At 44.6% G+C, this 16,141-nt stretch overlaps 1 protein-coding gene and 1 long non-coding RNA gene across 2 annotated transcripts; one reads left to right on the forward strand and one right to left on the reverse strand.

Moving 5' to 3' along the window:
- Positions 1 to 824: 824 nt before the first annotated feature.
- On the forward strand, positions 825 to 13,019 carry KLHL11 (kelch like family member 11). The gene is made up of 2 exons (XM_048517134.1): positions 825 to 1,329; positions 3,274 to 13,019. Exons 1-2 carry the CDS (start codon positions 842 to 844, stop codon positions 4,853 to 4,855), a joined length of 2,070 nt encoding a protein of 689 aa, XP_048373091.1. The 5' UTR covers positions 825 to 841; the 3' UTR covers positions 4,856 to 13,019.
- LOC125444623 lies at positions 12,990 to 15,990 on the reverse strand. The gene is made up of 3 exons (XR_007246235.1): positions 15,778 to 15,990; positions 13,553 to 13,677; positions 12,990 to 13,193 (listed from the first exon to the last, which is right to left on the reverse strand). It is a non-coding gene; the product is annotated as an uncharacterized LOC125444623 (long non-coding RNA).
- Positions 15,991 to 16,141: the final 151 nt, after the last annotated feature.

Raw genomic sequence — 16,141 nt, forward strand, 5'->3', positions numbered from 1 at the left:
TGGGAATACTGAAACGTCATGAATTGACAGGGTTTGGGTTTGCAACATTTATGATGCATCAGCTGTCTTTATCCTATAAGAACTGTGACTTTTGTATACTCAGGGCGACTCCTCTGATTCTAAAACAGACCCTCTGTTGGTTTGGAATAAAAATTATTTATTTAATTATTTCTTGTTGGCTCAAGCTTATTAGCTAACTATTATTAAACACGTTACTCTGTGGTAACACTCTTGCTTAAGTCCTTCACTTGGGAGAACACAGCTGATGTAAATCCTTGGACACGTCAAATGTACTGCGTGGAATCCATCCACCTGGTATAGAAGTTATTTTTGTCATGCTCTCCAATTTTTCCTTTTGCCACTTCACATCCACTCCACATCCAGGTTTTATGGCATCACTGAGCTCTCCCTGAACCAAATTTGCCCTATCCTAGTCCAAATCTTCAGGGACTCCCCCAACCCTGGCTCCAAGAGACGTCAGTTTTCTTTTGTCAGCCCAAAACTGAGGAATGTTATGAGGAAACATTTGAAATAGCGTCTGGGGGTGTGTGAATGATAATTTATTGCAACCTTTATTAGCACAAACACGCGTCTTTTTCCTTCATTTTCGAGAGCCACCTGAGGCGCACCAGAAGCTGATGTGACGGTTGAGAGTAAATGGGCGGGGCCGGTGCCAGCAGCCAATGGGCGGAGCCAGCAAGTAACCGCCATTTCTCAAGAGTGGGCGGGAACGTTAACCCCTCTGAAAGAGCCAATGGCGTTGTCCGAAGTATACTGCCGGAAATCTTGTCGTTCCGCATGTGACGTGTCGGAGCGGAAAGGAAAGAGCCCTGTTTCCAAGATGGCGGCGACTGGAGCGGGCGACGCTGAGGGGAGCGGTCATGGCCCCGAAGGCGGCCCCCTCGCGATGGACAGCGACGCCGGGCCGGACGCGGAGCCGGACTCGGAGGTGTTTTCGTGCGGGGCTCACTGTTCCGAACTGGCCTGGCGGCAGAACGAGCAACGGCGGTTGGGCCTCTTCTGTGACGTCACGCTGGCCTTCGGCGGGGGCGGCGGGGAGGTGGAGGGGGCGGCGGGGTGCGCGAACGACCCTCCCCCGCGCGAGTTCCGCGCGCACCGCTCGGTCCTGGCGGCGGCCACCGAGTACTTCGCGCCTCTCCTGTCGGGCGACTTCGCTGAGTCCCGCTCGGGCCGCGTGGAGCTGCGCAAATGGAGCGCCGAGGCCGGGCCCGACTCGGAGACGGTGGAGGCAGTCATCAGCTTCATGTACACGGGCCGCGTCCGCGTCAGCCCCGGCAACGTCCACGAGGTCCTGGAGCTGGCCGACAGGTGAGACAGTTGCTTCAGAGGCCCCGTTCGCACGTCCAGCGGAAGGGGGAGCAGCGACTCAGACGGCAGGGAACGGCTGTGGTGGCTTTTCCGGGCTTTTCGTGGCTGGGGTCTGGTGGGTTTTGCGCCTAATGCTTTACCCTCATCTGTGGCTGGCCTCTTCAGATCAACTGGGTAGGGAGGGTTTTCCGGGCTATGAGGTCGTGATCCAGTAGTTTTCTCGCCTAATGCTTTATCCTCGTCTACGGCTTATGCCATAGGTTGATGTATTAGCGTTTGCATAATACTATCAATAAAAGATTAGAAAACAGCCTCTCTTTAGATGTCTAACTAACACGAGTAGGGAAAGGTCTGCCCTCTCCTTCTGCTGTGTTGCATTTTTAACACAGCACTTGTTGTCTGAAGTTCTGCTGGCCAGACTTGTGCCTTCTTGGGTCTTGGCCTTCACTTTTTCAACTAGTAGTGGATAGTTTCTCTTTATCTTCTGTTAACTTTTAGCAGCTGATTGAGTGGAAAGAACAATGAAGACGAGAGAAAGAAGTTGAAATATGCTGACAGAGAAAAGATGGTCGATAGCACTATAATTCTTTTTTTGCCCATTTCACAATCTTGAAAGACAGACAACATAGCTGGACACATGGTTGCTTCTCATGTAATGAATGTAGTGGGTTTCCAAAGGTTTTCTCTCTTCCCAAACGGTTTACTTCTAGTGTGGAAGTGCAAATGCTATCTGTCCTCTGTGTGGCCCATTTGAGTTGCAGCTTTGCAGAGTTCATTTTATTCCCTGCTTCTGCTCAGTTGGAAGCTATGAGAACAAACCTGGACTACTGCCTGGCAGCTGCCATGGACTGGATGAGGGTCAGTAATTTAAGATTTAATCCCAGGAAGACACCCAGTGCTGGAAGTGGTGAGTCTACCCCAGAGGAACTGGGTACAGGACCTTGGGGGTCTTCCTGGATGGGGAAGCCCAGATGGCAGCAACAACCAGGAAGGCCCATCAACTCCTCCAGCTTGTGTGCCAACTCTGTTTTTTCCTAGACTGGGATAACCTGACCACAGTCATCCATTGTTTGGTAAACCCCAGATTGCGTTATTGTAATGCACTATAGGTGAAGCTTCCTTTGAGGTCAATCTAGATAGAAGCTCGAGCTAGTGCAGAATATGGCAACTTGTCTGCTGACCGGTATTTCATACCACAATCACATCACCACAATCTTGAGGAATTTGCACTGGCTTCCGATGTGCTACCAGACCCAATTCAAAGTGCTTTTACTAACCTATAGAGCCCTAACCAGTTGTGGTACTTGAGAAAGCACATCCACCCATATATTTCTGCCTGGGCACTGAGGTCAGAAAGGGGCCCCCACTTGACTGTCCCAACCCCTTTGGAGGTGGGGTGTGTGCAAGGGCAGACCAAAGGATCTTCACAACAGTGGCCCCAGTAGTGTGGAATGCTCTCCAACCAGGCACCTTCTCTCCTGGAGTTTCAGTGTCTGGTGAAGACTGACCTCTTCACCCAGGCGTTTGACTGATTCCCCCCTCCCCATCTTACTGGGGTGGGTGGGCTTCAAGGGGTCCTGTACACTCCTCCCTCTTTTGGGGTGGGAGTTTTAGAGTTCAGGGGCTTTTAAAATGGGTTTTAGGATTGGCTTTTATAGTATGGCTTTTTAATTGTGGCTTTTATTTTATCCCACCCTGAGACTGGAGTAACGGGTGGGAAGTAAATCTAAAAAATAAAGGAATAAACCAGAGGAGGAGGACCTTCTTATTGTGTGTCTGCAAAGGGAAGTATACTGTCACTTCAAATTGGTGCCAATCCAAAAGCAGGTGCTGAATGTTTTATTTACAGTATTTTAGTTCTTTATGCCTAATAAAGGTTTACTGTACTGTACAGTATTTTAGTTCTATTTGTGAGCTAACTCTGAGCTGGTGTTTATGTTGCAGGTTTTTGTTGCTACGTTTGAAAGAGTTTTGTGGAGAATTTCTCAAGAAGAAGCTGAGTCTCTCCAACTCTGTGGCTATCCATAGTTTGGCTCACATGTACTCCTTGAACCAACTGGCTCTAAAAGCTGCAGATATGATCAGGAGGAACTTCTACAAAGTCATCCAAGATGAGGAGTTCTACACTCTCCCCTTCCACCTCATCAGAGACTGGCTTTCAGACTTAGACATCACAGTGGACTCAGAGGAAGTTCTTTTTGAGATGGTCGTGAAGTGGGTTCAAAGGAATCCTGATGAAAGAGAGAGGTACTTCGTGGAACTCTTTAAACTTCTGCGGCTGCCTCAGATGAAACCCACTTACTTGACCCGTCATGTCAAATCTGAAAGGCTAGTGTCAAGCAATGAGGTGTGCCTCAAGCTTGTGTCAGAAGCAGTGGAAAGCCATGCTCTCAGGGCTGAGAACTTGCAGCTAGGTACCTTCCAACAGGTCACTTCATCTGTAACTTTGCTTCCTCGTTTTGGGCAAAACATGGATGTTATTATGGTAATTGGTGGCGTGTCTGAGGGAGGTGACTATTTGAGTGAATGTGTGGGGTATTTCATTGATGAAGACCGGTGGGTAAATTTGCCACACATACACAATCATCTTGACGGGCATGCTGTTGCAGTGACAGAATCCTATGTTTACGTAGCAGGTTCCATGGAGCCTGGCTTTGCCAAGACTGTGGAAAGGTACAACCCAAATCGAAATGTATGGGAGCAGGTTTCCAACCTAATCACGAGGAAGCATTCCTTTGGTCTCGCTGAGGTGAAGGGAAACCTGTACAGCATTGGGGGGCATGGAAATTTTATACCTGGTTTTAAAGACGTAGCCGTCTACCATCCAGATCAAGACAAGTGGCAAAACTTAGAGTCTGCGCCAAAGATACTTCGAGATGTCAAAGTGATCACCGTAGATGACAGGTTTGTTTACATGGCTGCCCGCACGCCAGTGGATGGTGACAGCGAAGATGGCTTAAGGGCTGTCATCATCCGATACGATGTAGATGCAAGACAGTGGCAGGATATTGAGTCTCTGCCACTCCTGGATAATTATTGCTGCTTCCAGGTGGCTGTGGCCAATACCAACTTTTATCACACAGCCTCATCTTGTCCCAGAAGCTATCCCATGGATCATGAAGAGGCTCGGAGGAAGATTTCTGGCCAGGTGTCCGATGACATTTTGGAAAGCTTGCCCCCGGAGGTTCTTAGCATTGAAGGGGCAGCTATATGCTATTACAAAGACGACGTGTTCATCATAGGTGGGTGGAAGAACAGCGACGACATAGACAAACAGTACAGGAAAGAGGCTTACCGCTACTGTGCTGAGAGGAAACGCTGGCTGCTGCTTCCTCCCATGCCCCAACCTCGCTGTCGAGCAACAGCCTGTCATGTGAGAATCCCTTTCCGGTCCTTGCATGGTACCCAGCGATACCCAATGCCACAAAACCTAATGTGGCAGAAGGACCGGATTCGGCAGATGCAGGAGATACACCGTCATTCCTTAAGCTTGAGAAGGATGCCGCGGTCTCAGATTGAGTGCTAACTTGAATAAATAGAGTTTGAGAAAGACCTGTTTGTGTTCCCATGTGGTCCCCTAATAGTAGCCTAAGCCATTTGGATAAAGCACTGGATTATTCAAGAAGGTTCACCTTCTGGGTGTTAAATAGTTTACCTGGATTGACCAACACCACAGGCAAAGTTATTTTAGCTATAGTATGTGATAGACACACGTACTAGACAGCTGGAATCTTTGATTCCTGTCCCTGCTAAAATACAATATAGAACAAAAACCAGAAGAAGGACCATCTCTGAAGAAAAGTCCAGTTTTAGCACAGGCTCTCTGACCCTTTTTCTGGCATCACCTGTATACCCCATTTAATCATGAGGTCATTTTACCTCTTTTAAGTACTCATACAGGTTGTGCTTAGCAGAGGTTTCTTCATAATCTGCATTGTGGAAAATCTCATAACACCACTCCAGCCTTTCCTTTTTTAAAGCATTTTTGTTTGTTTCTCTAGTTAGTATGAATCTGCTTAATTTTTTTGACACTTGGAGCCATGTGCAATAGTTAAAACTGTGAGTAAAGCTTGATCTCTTGCTAGATAATGCCAGACTGTTGCTCTGTTTATAAATATTTTATAGTTGTATTTATCTAGTGAAATTAGAGTTTACCTAATGGCTATTAATGAAAATGGAATTTTAATAGTTGGCCCATCCTCAGTGCTCTGTTGGGTGGTTCTGAGTTTTTACTTTTAGGGATCTGCTGTAATTTTTGAAAGCTTCTCTTACTATTTTGGAGTTAGTGCATTTACTTCAGTAAAATGGATATTATGTAAATGGTTCAGAATTGTGGCCTTAAAGAAAATAGTGAAAAGACCAAATAGATGAGCACTACATAATTTGAAAATGATGGGTTCAGCAATGCAGGGAAAAACTGAATGAACTCCTAGAAAATGTGTTTGAGCTTGCTGTCAAATCACAGCTGACTTACGACAACTCTAGGATTTTCAAGGCCAGAGACTTTCAGAGAGGTCCTGCCATCTAGAAAATAGGAAGGAGTGGGTGCATGTGTTTTCAGACCCTCCAGTACACTATGCACAAGCAGGCAATGGCAAACCAATCTCTGAATGTCTCTTGCCTTCCAAACCTTACTATATCCCGTTCAGGATAAAGATGACAGGAGATTTGTGGATTCATCTGCCATTTCCTGGATTATCTTTGTTCTAGAATGCTCCATTTAGAACTTGGTGCCTACCTACTTCTATCCACAAGGCACTAAAGATGGTCCAGGAAATTGTGGATGAATTCACAAATCTCCTGTCATTATCCTGATCAGGGTATAGTTCACCATAATTCAGATGTGACTTCATGGCACGAAAAAATTCAGTAAACCTTATTTGAAAGATTTCCACCCAACCTGCCTTTGACAATCAAAGCTTTTGGCCTTCAAGATATGCTAATTTTTTTTTTTGAGTGGACCAATTTCAGCTGGATTATAATTTGTGACAGTAAAGGTTACTGTCTTTTTGTGACTTCTTTTCTACCAGCAGGCAATGTAATTAACCAGTTATAAACCAGAGCTTTCTGAGACAGGTGGAAGTTATCTGTTGCTTCCCCTTCCTTCAGAAAGCAAGATCTTGACTTTCTGAAGGGTGAGGTTGATTTGGAACAAGTGGAAGTAAGCAAAATCTCTCTATCTAAAATTTGGAATGTCAAAAAAATATTCTTTAGGCAGGCAAATTGCATAATAATGAATTCTATGAAATGTACAATCATGTATAAGCAACGATGTGACAAAACACCTCATTTTTCTTTTGTTAATTGTTGCCCTTGGGATCCATATGTGATTATGTTCTTGTGACAAAATTCATAACTGTCCAAGGCAGTTGCATTGCAGCATGGCTAAGGAGCCATGCTTTTCTTCTTTCCTGCCCTCCCACAAATATACCTTGGTTGAGGGCTGCTGCAGGTATTTTTGCGATCACAGCTTATTCTACCTACTAAGAACTTTTGCAACAAGTAGCAGTCCTCCCTTTTCCATTATAGCATTCCGACTTTGTGATAAGATTTGCAGATGCTGAAGGAGAGTAGTCATCGCAACCAAGAAGAATCAAAATTTGGGATAAAATCATTACTTAAGTAGCCGTTAAGTAGCCCTGTGTGAAATGGAATGCCTAGAGATAAAATCAGTTTCGCTTGGCATGGTTGAAAAGAGGTTTTTATGAAGGGTTCCAGTTATTTCACCTTGATTCTGTTTTCCCCCTTAATTAGTTGAGGTTTATTTGAGGGCCTAATTTAGGAGCATTAGATGGGAGAATGAGAAAATTATGTGAAAAATCTTCAGTTGACGAAATTTAGTATGAAAGCTAATGGTAAAATCATTGTTTGATTGACAAACAGCAGTGTATTCAAATTTGAAATGTTTGTCAAATTGACTTTAAAGACAGGACATCTTTCTATGCTTCAGTACAGGTCCCTCACTAATTAACTAATTTTTCTCCTTTTCACATTTGAGCTATTTGTAATTTGGCAGCCATCAAATTATTATTAAATTTATATACTGCTCTCCCCCATAGGACTCAGAGCAGCTTACATTTAATCGATTAAAATACATTAATAAAATACAGATTAAAATGATTGAAATAAAATACATTAAAATAAAATCCACAAAAACCCATAGCTGGAGGCATTCCTCACAACTCTCTCCCACCCTTTCCTGAGGAGAGACTGGATGATGTTATGTAGGAGGCCAAATGATGTGATGGCCTCAACCAAGTGCCTGGTGGAATAGCTCTTTTACAGGCCCTGTGGAGCTCTTTCAAATCCTGCAGGACCCTGATGGAAGTAGGTAGAGTGTTCCACCATAAAAGCCCTGGTCCTAGTTGAGGCCAGCTGCAGCACAGGGGGGCAATGGATGGTCAGTAGATTTGCCTCTGCTGATTGGAGGACACATGTAGGGCAATAGGGGGAGAGCTGGTCCCTAAGATAAGAGGGTCCCAGTCAGCTAATGGCCGTAAAGTTTAAAACCAACACCTTGAACCTGATTTGGCACTGGCAGCCAGTGTAACTCACAGAACAGCGGGGTGATATTCGGGTTGGGGGGTTTCCCCCTTGCCTTCTCCCTGTGCTCTCCCTCTGTCTTGTCCAGGGTTGCTCTTTTTGGGGTCTGCTGTTGACCGCAAAGGGCAAACCCTTTGTATTTGTGTGCCTTCTAGGCCTGCTGATCTTTCTTTCTCTCTTTCTGTTCTGTTTCGTTTTCGCTGACTGGGCCTTTTTTCTGCCCCTTTTGTGGTCCCTATTCTTCTGCTGACTACTCTTGGGCCCACCCACAGCAAAACACCAGACAGGAGCTGAGCTGCCATGCGCTGAACCAGTTTGCTGAATCAGGGACAAGGGAAATCCAGCATAGAGAGAGTTATGATAATCCAGCCTAGAGGTGACTGTTGCATGGATCACTGTGGCCAGGTAGTTATGGGAGAGATACAGAGCCAGCTGCCATGCCTGGCAAAGGTGGAAAAATGCCACCCTTGCTGTATGGGCCACCTGAGCCATCAGCAAGGATGGCTCCAGTTGGACCCCCAGACCCTTGACTGAGGCAGCCACTTTAATGGCCACCTGGTCCAGTGTTGGCAGCTGGAACTCCCCCAGTATCCCCCCCACCCCGACCTATCCACAGGACCTCTGTCTTTGTTGGATTTAGTGTCAATCTATTTTGCCTCAGCCAACCAGCTACTGTCTCCAAACAGTGCTGCAGAGCCACGGGCGGCAACTGGCCCAAAGCTCCACACCAGCTGAGTGTGGGGACACATGTAGATGTTAAATAACAGCGGGGACAAAAGCCATCCCTTCGATACCCCACATATGATAAGGCTCCACTAGGAGGTCCTGCCCCCGCACGTCACCTGCTGTCCCCTACCACGAAGCAACAAGGCCAACCAGCCTAAAACTGTGCCCCAAAGCCCCGCATTTGCGAGATGGTGGGTCAAAAGATCATGATCGACCATGTCAAATGCTGAGGTAATTTCTAATAATACCAGCAGTGCAGGCCCGCCTCGGTCAAGCTATATGCAAGTTCATAAGTTCTTGCCAGTTGGAGAAATCTGTTCTATCATATCTATATGCCAAAAGGGTTGGTTTTGCTTGAAAGGGAATACAGTATCTCATAATTTTTTGAACATTTTATTTAATTAGGTTCCAAAAAAGCTGAATTTTGGTACAGAGCCGCCAAGCCTGATGAAAGTTGTTTCCCCAAATGTTATTTAACTGAGAAATGACTATCCTTTGTGAATATGCTGCACTTTTTGAAGTAAAATACCATTCCATGAAGATTTTAAAATAAATTGTTGTTCTATTAATACATGCAGAAGACCAAGGTGGGTTGAACCCTATGAGGCCATATATTGAAATTAACAGGCAAACCAATGTCTCTTTCTCATTTATATGCAACATTGAGAGCCATGTGCCAAGAATATCCTTGATATTCTATATAGAATAGAGAGTTTTATATAAATGAATAGGATTGTTTATTATCTTCTCAAACTATGTTACCTCCTTGTGAATTTTATTTAAATACCAGGGGTATTTATGAAATATTGTAATTGAAGACATTTGAAACCAGGGGATTTGATGAGATGAAGGTTTTTCCTGTCCATTTTGTTTTAGTAATACTATGGTTTTTTTTTAGTTGCCTGACACTTTCTTTGTAGGTCATACATCTTTCAAATAGAAGAATAATCCTGGTTTCTACCTGCAGGGAAACAGTCTTGTCCCCAAAATGTTTGTGCTGGAGATATGCCCAGAATTAACCTGCCATTTATCCTAAGTACTGAGTGTAGCTTTTAAAAGGGAATTATTTAATATATCTTTGGGGTATTGCTTATCTTGCAGCCTTTTTTGCTTTGGGAGAGAAATGGTATCTTAAGGTTTGTCTATTCTTGTTTTTTCAGTTTAGCCAGGAGCCTTAATTCTTGTCTCTGATAATAGGGTAAGTCAATTGCATGGGTGTGCACAGGTGTCTTCACTTGCATTTCTTCCCCTAATACTACTACCTTTTGCTAGATTTTTTTTCTTTTGGTTGAAAACTAGTGTGCATTAAATAACTTTCTGGCTATAAAACTCAGACTAATGCAGCTTTGTAAAACAAAGTCACAAATCAGATTCCAAGTAACATCTGCTTATGTGATGTCACAATATAGTTTATGTATTAGTCAGTTATTTATGGTGATGATAGATTCTTTACAAGGCTTGCATTAACCTGTTGAAAACTGATTGACTAAGGTCAGAGTTACAACTGACATTCCAGAATTAAAACTGACAAAAAATGACATTCCAAAGTGACAGAGCTGAATGAATATGTGGATTTGTTTTTACATCACTTTGTGTTGTGAAGTTCGAGGCCCTGTTTTTTGCTATACGCACTTAACGAGACACAATACAACATCCTGCTTTCCTTTTAAAAAATGCCCAACTTTGTAATAGCTGGTCATTGTGTAGTTGATCTGTTATACACAGGCGGGCTATTTACTAGTCCCAGTTTAACTAATTAAATTAAAATTTGAAACCACACTGATGTCAGCTACCCACTGCTTAATGTCCTCCAAGTCACTTCACTGCTAACTGGGATTTCAAGATGTATTTTAGGTAGCATCTCACATTATTCTTGCTAGAAGCTGAGTTGGCCAGAAAAAGAATATTAAATCTCTCACTTGAAGAAAGGGTCTCATTCCACAGTTTCTCTGTTTATCATCTGGAGTGGGGGGTTTCATTTTATCTGGAACTGAATCTGTGTAACAACTTTTAGCCCCATTGCTCTGTGTGGAGGCCTGTGTTCAAGTTTTATTTTTATTAGGTGTCTATTCTTAGAAGAGTAATGTTCATTTCTGTAAAGAGCCAACTTTGTTATTGCCCATATGTAAAGTATCACCAGCAGCCTCTGTCACCTGGTAATTCAGGGTAATATTAAAAAGCAGTGCTGAGGGGGTTAATTTTGAGCTGCCAGCCCAGCAAGCACAATATTAAAATGTACACCAAATTATTATCAGTGCCTACCAATCTTGAGCTCATGAAAGAGCTTTGAATTTACAATGACGCAATTAAGTTCATGCAATTTCATGATCATTCATAATCTATTGGTTCAAGCTGAAGATATTGGCTGGGAACACTCGCTGCTTAGCAGTAAGGTGGGTCCCCTCTGTGTCTGAGAAGGGTGTCTGGTCCCCTCCGAAGCTACCTCTGCCAAGTTTGTCTGCCCTTCTCAAAGGTGCATCCTAGTAAAGGGTTCTTAGGCAAGTAGGTGAGGCAGAACAACTGGAGGGGCCCAGACCTTAATGACGAGTCTCTCACCCCAAGCCAGGATTATAAACAGTTCATTTCATGCCACTGACTGGTGCTGAACAAATGAAATGCATAGTCAATTATGGACCCTTTGTCACACTAGTAAAATAGGGTAGATTTTTTAATGCCTGAACCTATATTGTTTAACTTAGTGGTTTAACTGGGTTTCTAATTTCTTTTCTGGGGTTGTTGGAAGTTCGGTTAAGTCTAATAACCTCAGAATTAAACAGGATTCTTCTGGGGAAAGAGTGACTAGAATCAGTTCGGGCTTGTAGTTGAGGCATGGTCCAACATGGGTCTGTAATTGAAATACAGCACATGTTTTGAGACCTTTCAACAGCTGTGTCTGATCTGTGGTGCAAAATGCAAACAGTTGACAGTGTCCGCTAATGTGTAAATGCCTTGACTGCTGATAACGTTTTTGTGCAGGCTGCTTTTCCCCCAAAAAACAGATCCTGTCACCTTGGATATCGCTTGTGAATGCCAATTGCTTATAGTATTTACAACCCTGTCACACCACAAGTAGTGTCAAACGTTGGGGTTTTGTTAATATAAATAAATGCTGATTGTCTGTTAGGTCATTAACGTATTCCCTCCCTGTTCTGAGTGCCTCTCACACTACCCTTGTGCATGTGTAAGCCTTGCCTCTGTTGAATCACATCACTTCTTGATGAAACAAAGCATTTGGTTGAGGTGTTGAAAGGCATGCCTGTTCAGCTGTCACCTGCTGGCAAAGGGAAAATCCTCGTAAGGGTTGTTCAAAATGTGCCTCTCCCACACTTGGAGGGAGTTGTCAACCCAGGGCTGGAGCCCTAAGCCCAGTATACAGAAAGTCCAATAGGAATCAGTGGGATGTGTTCGAGAAACACAATTAGGAATCGGCTGCTTGTTGTAGGCTTCTAGCAGAATATCTCAGAAGTGCAGTTGAAGGGTTGCGGGGCATGCAGACGTTACAGCTGCTGAGCACTATAGCAACCGTAATCCCATTTTGTAAAGCTGTCCTGATCCTCTGCGATGATGCATGTTTTGCACTGTTCTGCCGCCTTTGTCACACTAGTAAAATAGGGTAGATTTTTTAATGCCTGAACCTACATTGTTACTAGAGTAGTAGTGTCTGTAGGTTACATGGGCTTGCAGATAATCTTCCAATTACAAGATTCAAATACTTTTATGTTTGTGTATGTGTGTCCAGCTAGGGTCACCCTTGGTCATTAAAAGCAACAGATGTGTAGATGTAGTGTCAGCCAGGTAACCTCTGCTGCTAACTTGGCTATGAAGAACTTTTGTTATGGTGAAGTTTACAGCAATAAGAGCACAGATTGTCAAAGGTTTAAAAACACTGGTGCTTGTAGTATGTCCTGTGGGCTGTTTTCAACATGCAGCTGGTACGACAGCCAGCCATCTTGTAGTGACATTCCATTGAGCTTGCAGAGCTGAACTGGTATTGCGCATATCAGTCTTAACTTTCTGCCTCTTCCTTCCCCAATAACGGTGCTTGCCAATAAGGCAACGTCCTGGTTATGTGGCACTTTGCCACTACAGGTCCTGCCCTTCCCTTCCCTCCCCTCAATTCAATAAGGAGACACGAATGCAGCTGTAAGTTAGGTAATAGTTCTGAAGAGTTCTTAGGGATCAGGGTAACTTGAAAGGTAGCGCACGCCCTCTTCTTCCTCCTGACCCCAGTCAGCGCTGCTGCTCGCTGAGTAGAGCTACATCAGCTTTGTTGATTGAAATGCAGAATTTCCTCCCTTTGTGTTGAGTCTTTTTAAGCCAGGGGTGTCCACAAAGTCTTATTAAAAAAATTTCAATTGATATATGTTGTACTAAGGTTCTGTAAAACTAAATCGGATTTCAATAAACCTTTTATTTCTCTATTACTGTTTTCATGGGTGCATCTGTTCTACCAGATGCTGCTTTTTGCACGTTCTGCTTTCAGTCTTCAACAAAATAAAGCACATTTAAAGCCTCTTGGCCTCAGCAGTTTATCTCCGGTTTCAGTTTGCAGCCATGGTGTTCTTTAGCCACAAAGGGGAAGGCTTTCCATGTTTCTAGAACAAGTATAAAGAAGAGCAAGTTAGAAACTTTGTGATTCATCTCCCACCTTGGAGGGAGACTGATAGAGCTCAATATGTTTTATTTGAAACATGTATACTCTACCTGTAGTCCATGAGCTGGTTCATACCAATACAAATTGCAAAAACAGTGAAACAAGACAGGAGGAAGGGGCTCTAAAAGTCTGGGGAGAATAAAAACATCTTCCAATGTTTCCTTGAAGCTTACACAGGCTGTAAGCTGCAGAAAGGGAATCCCAGAGTTTGAGCACCACTACAGAAATGACTCCATCTTTGCTTGCTTGGCTAGCTGGTAAACATGTTAGCTTACAGAGCAGGGCCTTTGAATAACTCACCTGGTGAGATACTCCAGGTACTTGTTAAGGTAGAGTGCAACCACTTTGGCCAAAGAGCAGTTCAATCTTCCCTGGGCTGAGTTTCTTTATGCTTACCTGTTCAGGACACTCACAGCTTCACTGTACTAGAAAAAGAGGAAACAGTGAGAGTCATCCACGTATTGATGGGATTAAAGCCCCAGATAAATTCACTTCACATTTTAATTTAGTGTGAAAGCCTAGTCCATTACACACAAGGGGGTAGATTCTTGAAAAGGTAGGAAGGGCGGGGGAGAAGACGTGCCAGCAGCATTCGAATAAGATTTGGCTGAGTTTGCTTTTCTGCTCATGGATGTACTCTGAAGGTGTGAGCTAAGTGGGCATCTTGGTTCTTTTGCTCTTAGCCAGAGGTCTTCAAACTATGCCCCCCCAGATGTTCATGAACTACAATTCCCATCAGCCCTGCCACTTGACCATGCTGGCAGGGGCTGATGGGAATTGTAGTCCATGAACATCTGGAGGGCCATAGTTTGAAGACCCCTGCTGCTTAGCCCTGAAGTTCTTAGCCTAGAGCTGGGTTAAAGATCTAGTACAGAGAGACCTGCTGTTCACGGGAGTTGTGAAATTTTGAAGCCACGGAGGGGGGAAAGTTTTTCCCAGTTTTTCTTTTTAGTTTGTGGAAGGTGGGGAAACATTTTGGGGGAAATTGGAATATGTCACAACATCGTATCAAACCTAAACTCAGGAATGTTACTGCTTTAGCAACATTTAAAAATAGGGTATAAAATTGCCTTATTTTCCATATTTATGGAATGCAAGTTATAAATTCCTTTGTTTTCTACATGCAAAATTGCAAATATGCCCAAGGATTGAGAGAAAATTGTAGACCCGTGCACCCTATGTTACTTTAGCACATGTATCTTAATTCTCAAAGCTTTCAGTTCTTTTCTGAGGCTTGAGTGCAGTTTCTGCCCCACCTTTCTACTTCCCTTCAGCCAGGTAGTGCAATAAGTCACGTTATCCAATATGTAGGCATTTGTGCAGAAGTTGGGGGGGGGGGGTTGTGTTGGTGGTGCCCTTTTTTCACTTTTTGTGGTTCTCCCTTTTCCCTTGGTGCCCAAAGCATGTGCTTATGCTTCATGGTTAATCCAGGGCAGGCTGTCATCTTCAGAGGCATGTCACAGTGTGCTTTGGAGAGAAACACATCTTACTGTGACATACCTCTGAAGATGATAGCCATAGATGTGAGTGCAACGTTAAGCAAAAACTAACAGACCACAGCCCGGAAAACCTATCCCAGCCAATTCAGTTTTTTCATTTGCAGTGCAACCAGGTTGCAGACATTTAGGTCAGGATCCTCAACAATGCAGGGCCTGTAGCATATCCTACTTCTGCTACTTGGTTAATCTGGCACTCCCTGGAATTACAACTGTTCTCCAGACCAGAGAGATAAATTCTGTGGAGCAAATGGCTGTTGTGGAAAGTGGACTCTGTGGCATTACACCCCTGGCATCTACACCCGAATCTGCAGGAATTTCCCAAGCTGGCCCTGGCAACCCTGTGCATCATGCATCTGCCAAAGTGTAGCTCACCAAAGCCAGTCTACACTTGGCTGGTCCTCAGGCACTGCCAGGTTGTCTGTCATTTGAGCTGCAACAGAGTGTTGTGCCCCTGGACCAGAAGTCTGCAACCTGTGGCTCTCCAGATGTTCATGGACTACAATTCCCATGGGAATTGTAGTCCATGAACATCTGGAGAGCCACAGGTTGCAGACTCCTGCCCTGGACTGTTCAATACAGGACTCTGTGTTTAGATGATTTCTCTTTATGACGAACCAGCATCAGGAATAAGCATTTCAACTTTTATTGCCAGAACTAAAGCACAAGCAGCAAAGTGCCCTTCATTATACCCCATGTCATGCCCCACGTCCCACACCACTCCGGCTACCAGTTCCAAAGGAGGAGATGGCATCCCACTCGTCCCACAGTCCAGAGATGATGCAGCCTCCCTCAGGCTCAAATCAATCTACATTCCACACCACTGGCAGAGCTACAACAGCAAATGGCTAATGAGCTGATAAGGCATTGCCTGAGAATCAAAGTGGAAAAACATAAGCACAGCAGGGAGGGGGAATGAGAAGAGAAAGGTTTCCACATCCCCAGCTGATAAGGCATTGTTCAGGAAGCAAAGTACAAGCAACCACAGTAATTAACAGGGAGCAGGAATGAGGAGAGAAAGGATCCCACCTCCCGGGCAGGACACATGGCATGACACCACAGAGAAATGCTTCCAAGCCACCAAATTCTGCAGGCGGCTGCGACACAAACGTGAGTCCAAGATATGGGTCACTTCATGGTGCTCCTGCTGATCAACAAACAGAGGAGGAGGCACATCCACTGCTGGGAGGCGGCCCCCGTTTCAGGAGGCTGGACTGCAACACAGGGTGTGCCCGCCCATCAGCTCGGCCTGGAAGAGTGCCTGGCCTCGTTTTATCGGGCACTGCACGTGCTTTTTATCCTGTATCTTTGCAGGGGTGGGGGTGGCCAGCTCCCTCCCCCGTGGGAGGGCACAAAGGACGGTTTATCCCTAGCCAGCAGGCCGGCGACCCCA

Source organism: Sphaerodactylus townsendi, linkage group LG15, assembly GCF_021028975.2.
Source record: "Sphaerodactylus townsendi isolate TG3544 linkage group LG15, MPM_Stown_v2.3, whole genome shotgun sequence".
In the NCBI taxonomy this organism is placed as follows: Eukaryota; Metazoa; Chordata; class Lepidosauria; order Squamata; family Sphaerodactylidae; genus Sphaerodactylus; species Sphaerodactylus townsendi.

Coding starts and splice junctions, on each gene's coding strand:
- KLHL11 (XM_048517134.1), top strand. CDS start 842: ATGGCGGCGACTGGAGCGGGCGACGCTGAGGGGAGCGGTCATGGCCCC. Junction 1,330..3,273: donor GTCCTGGAGCTGGCCGACAG/GTGAGACAGTTG, acceptor TTTATGTTGCAG/GTTTTTGTTGCTACGTTTGA.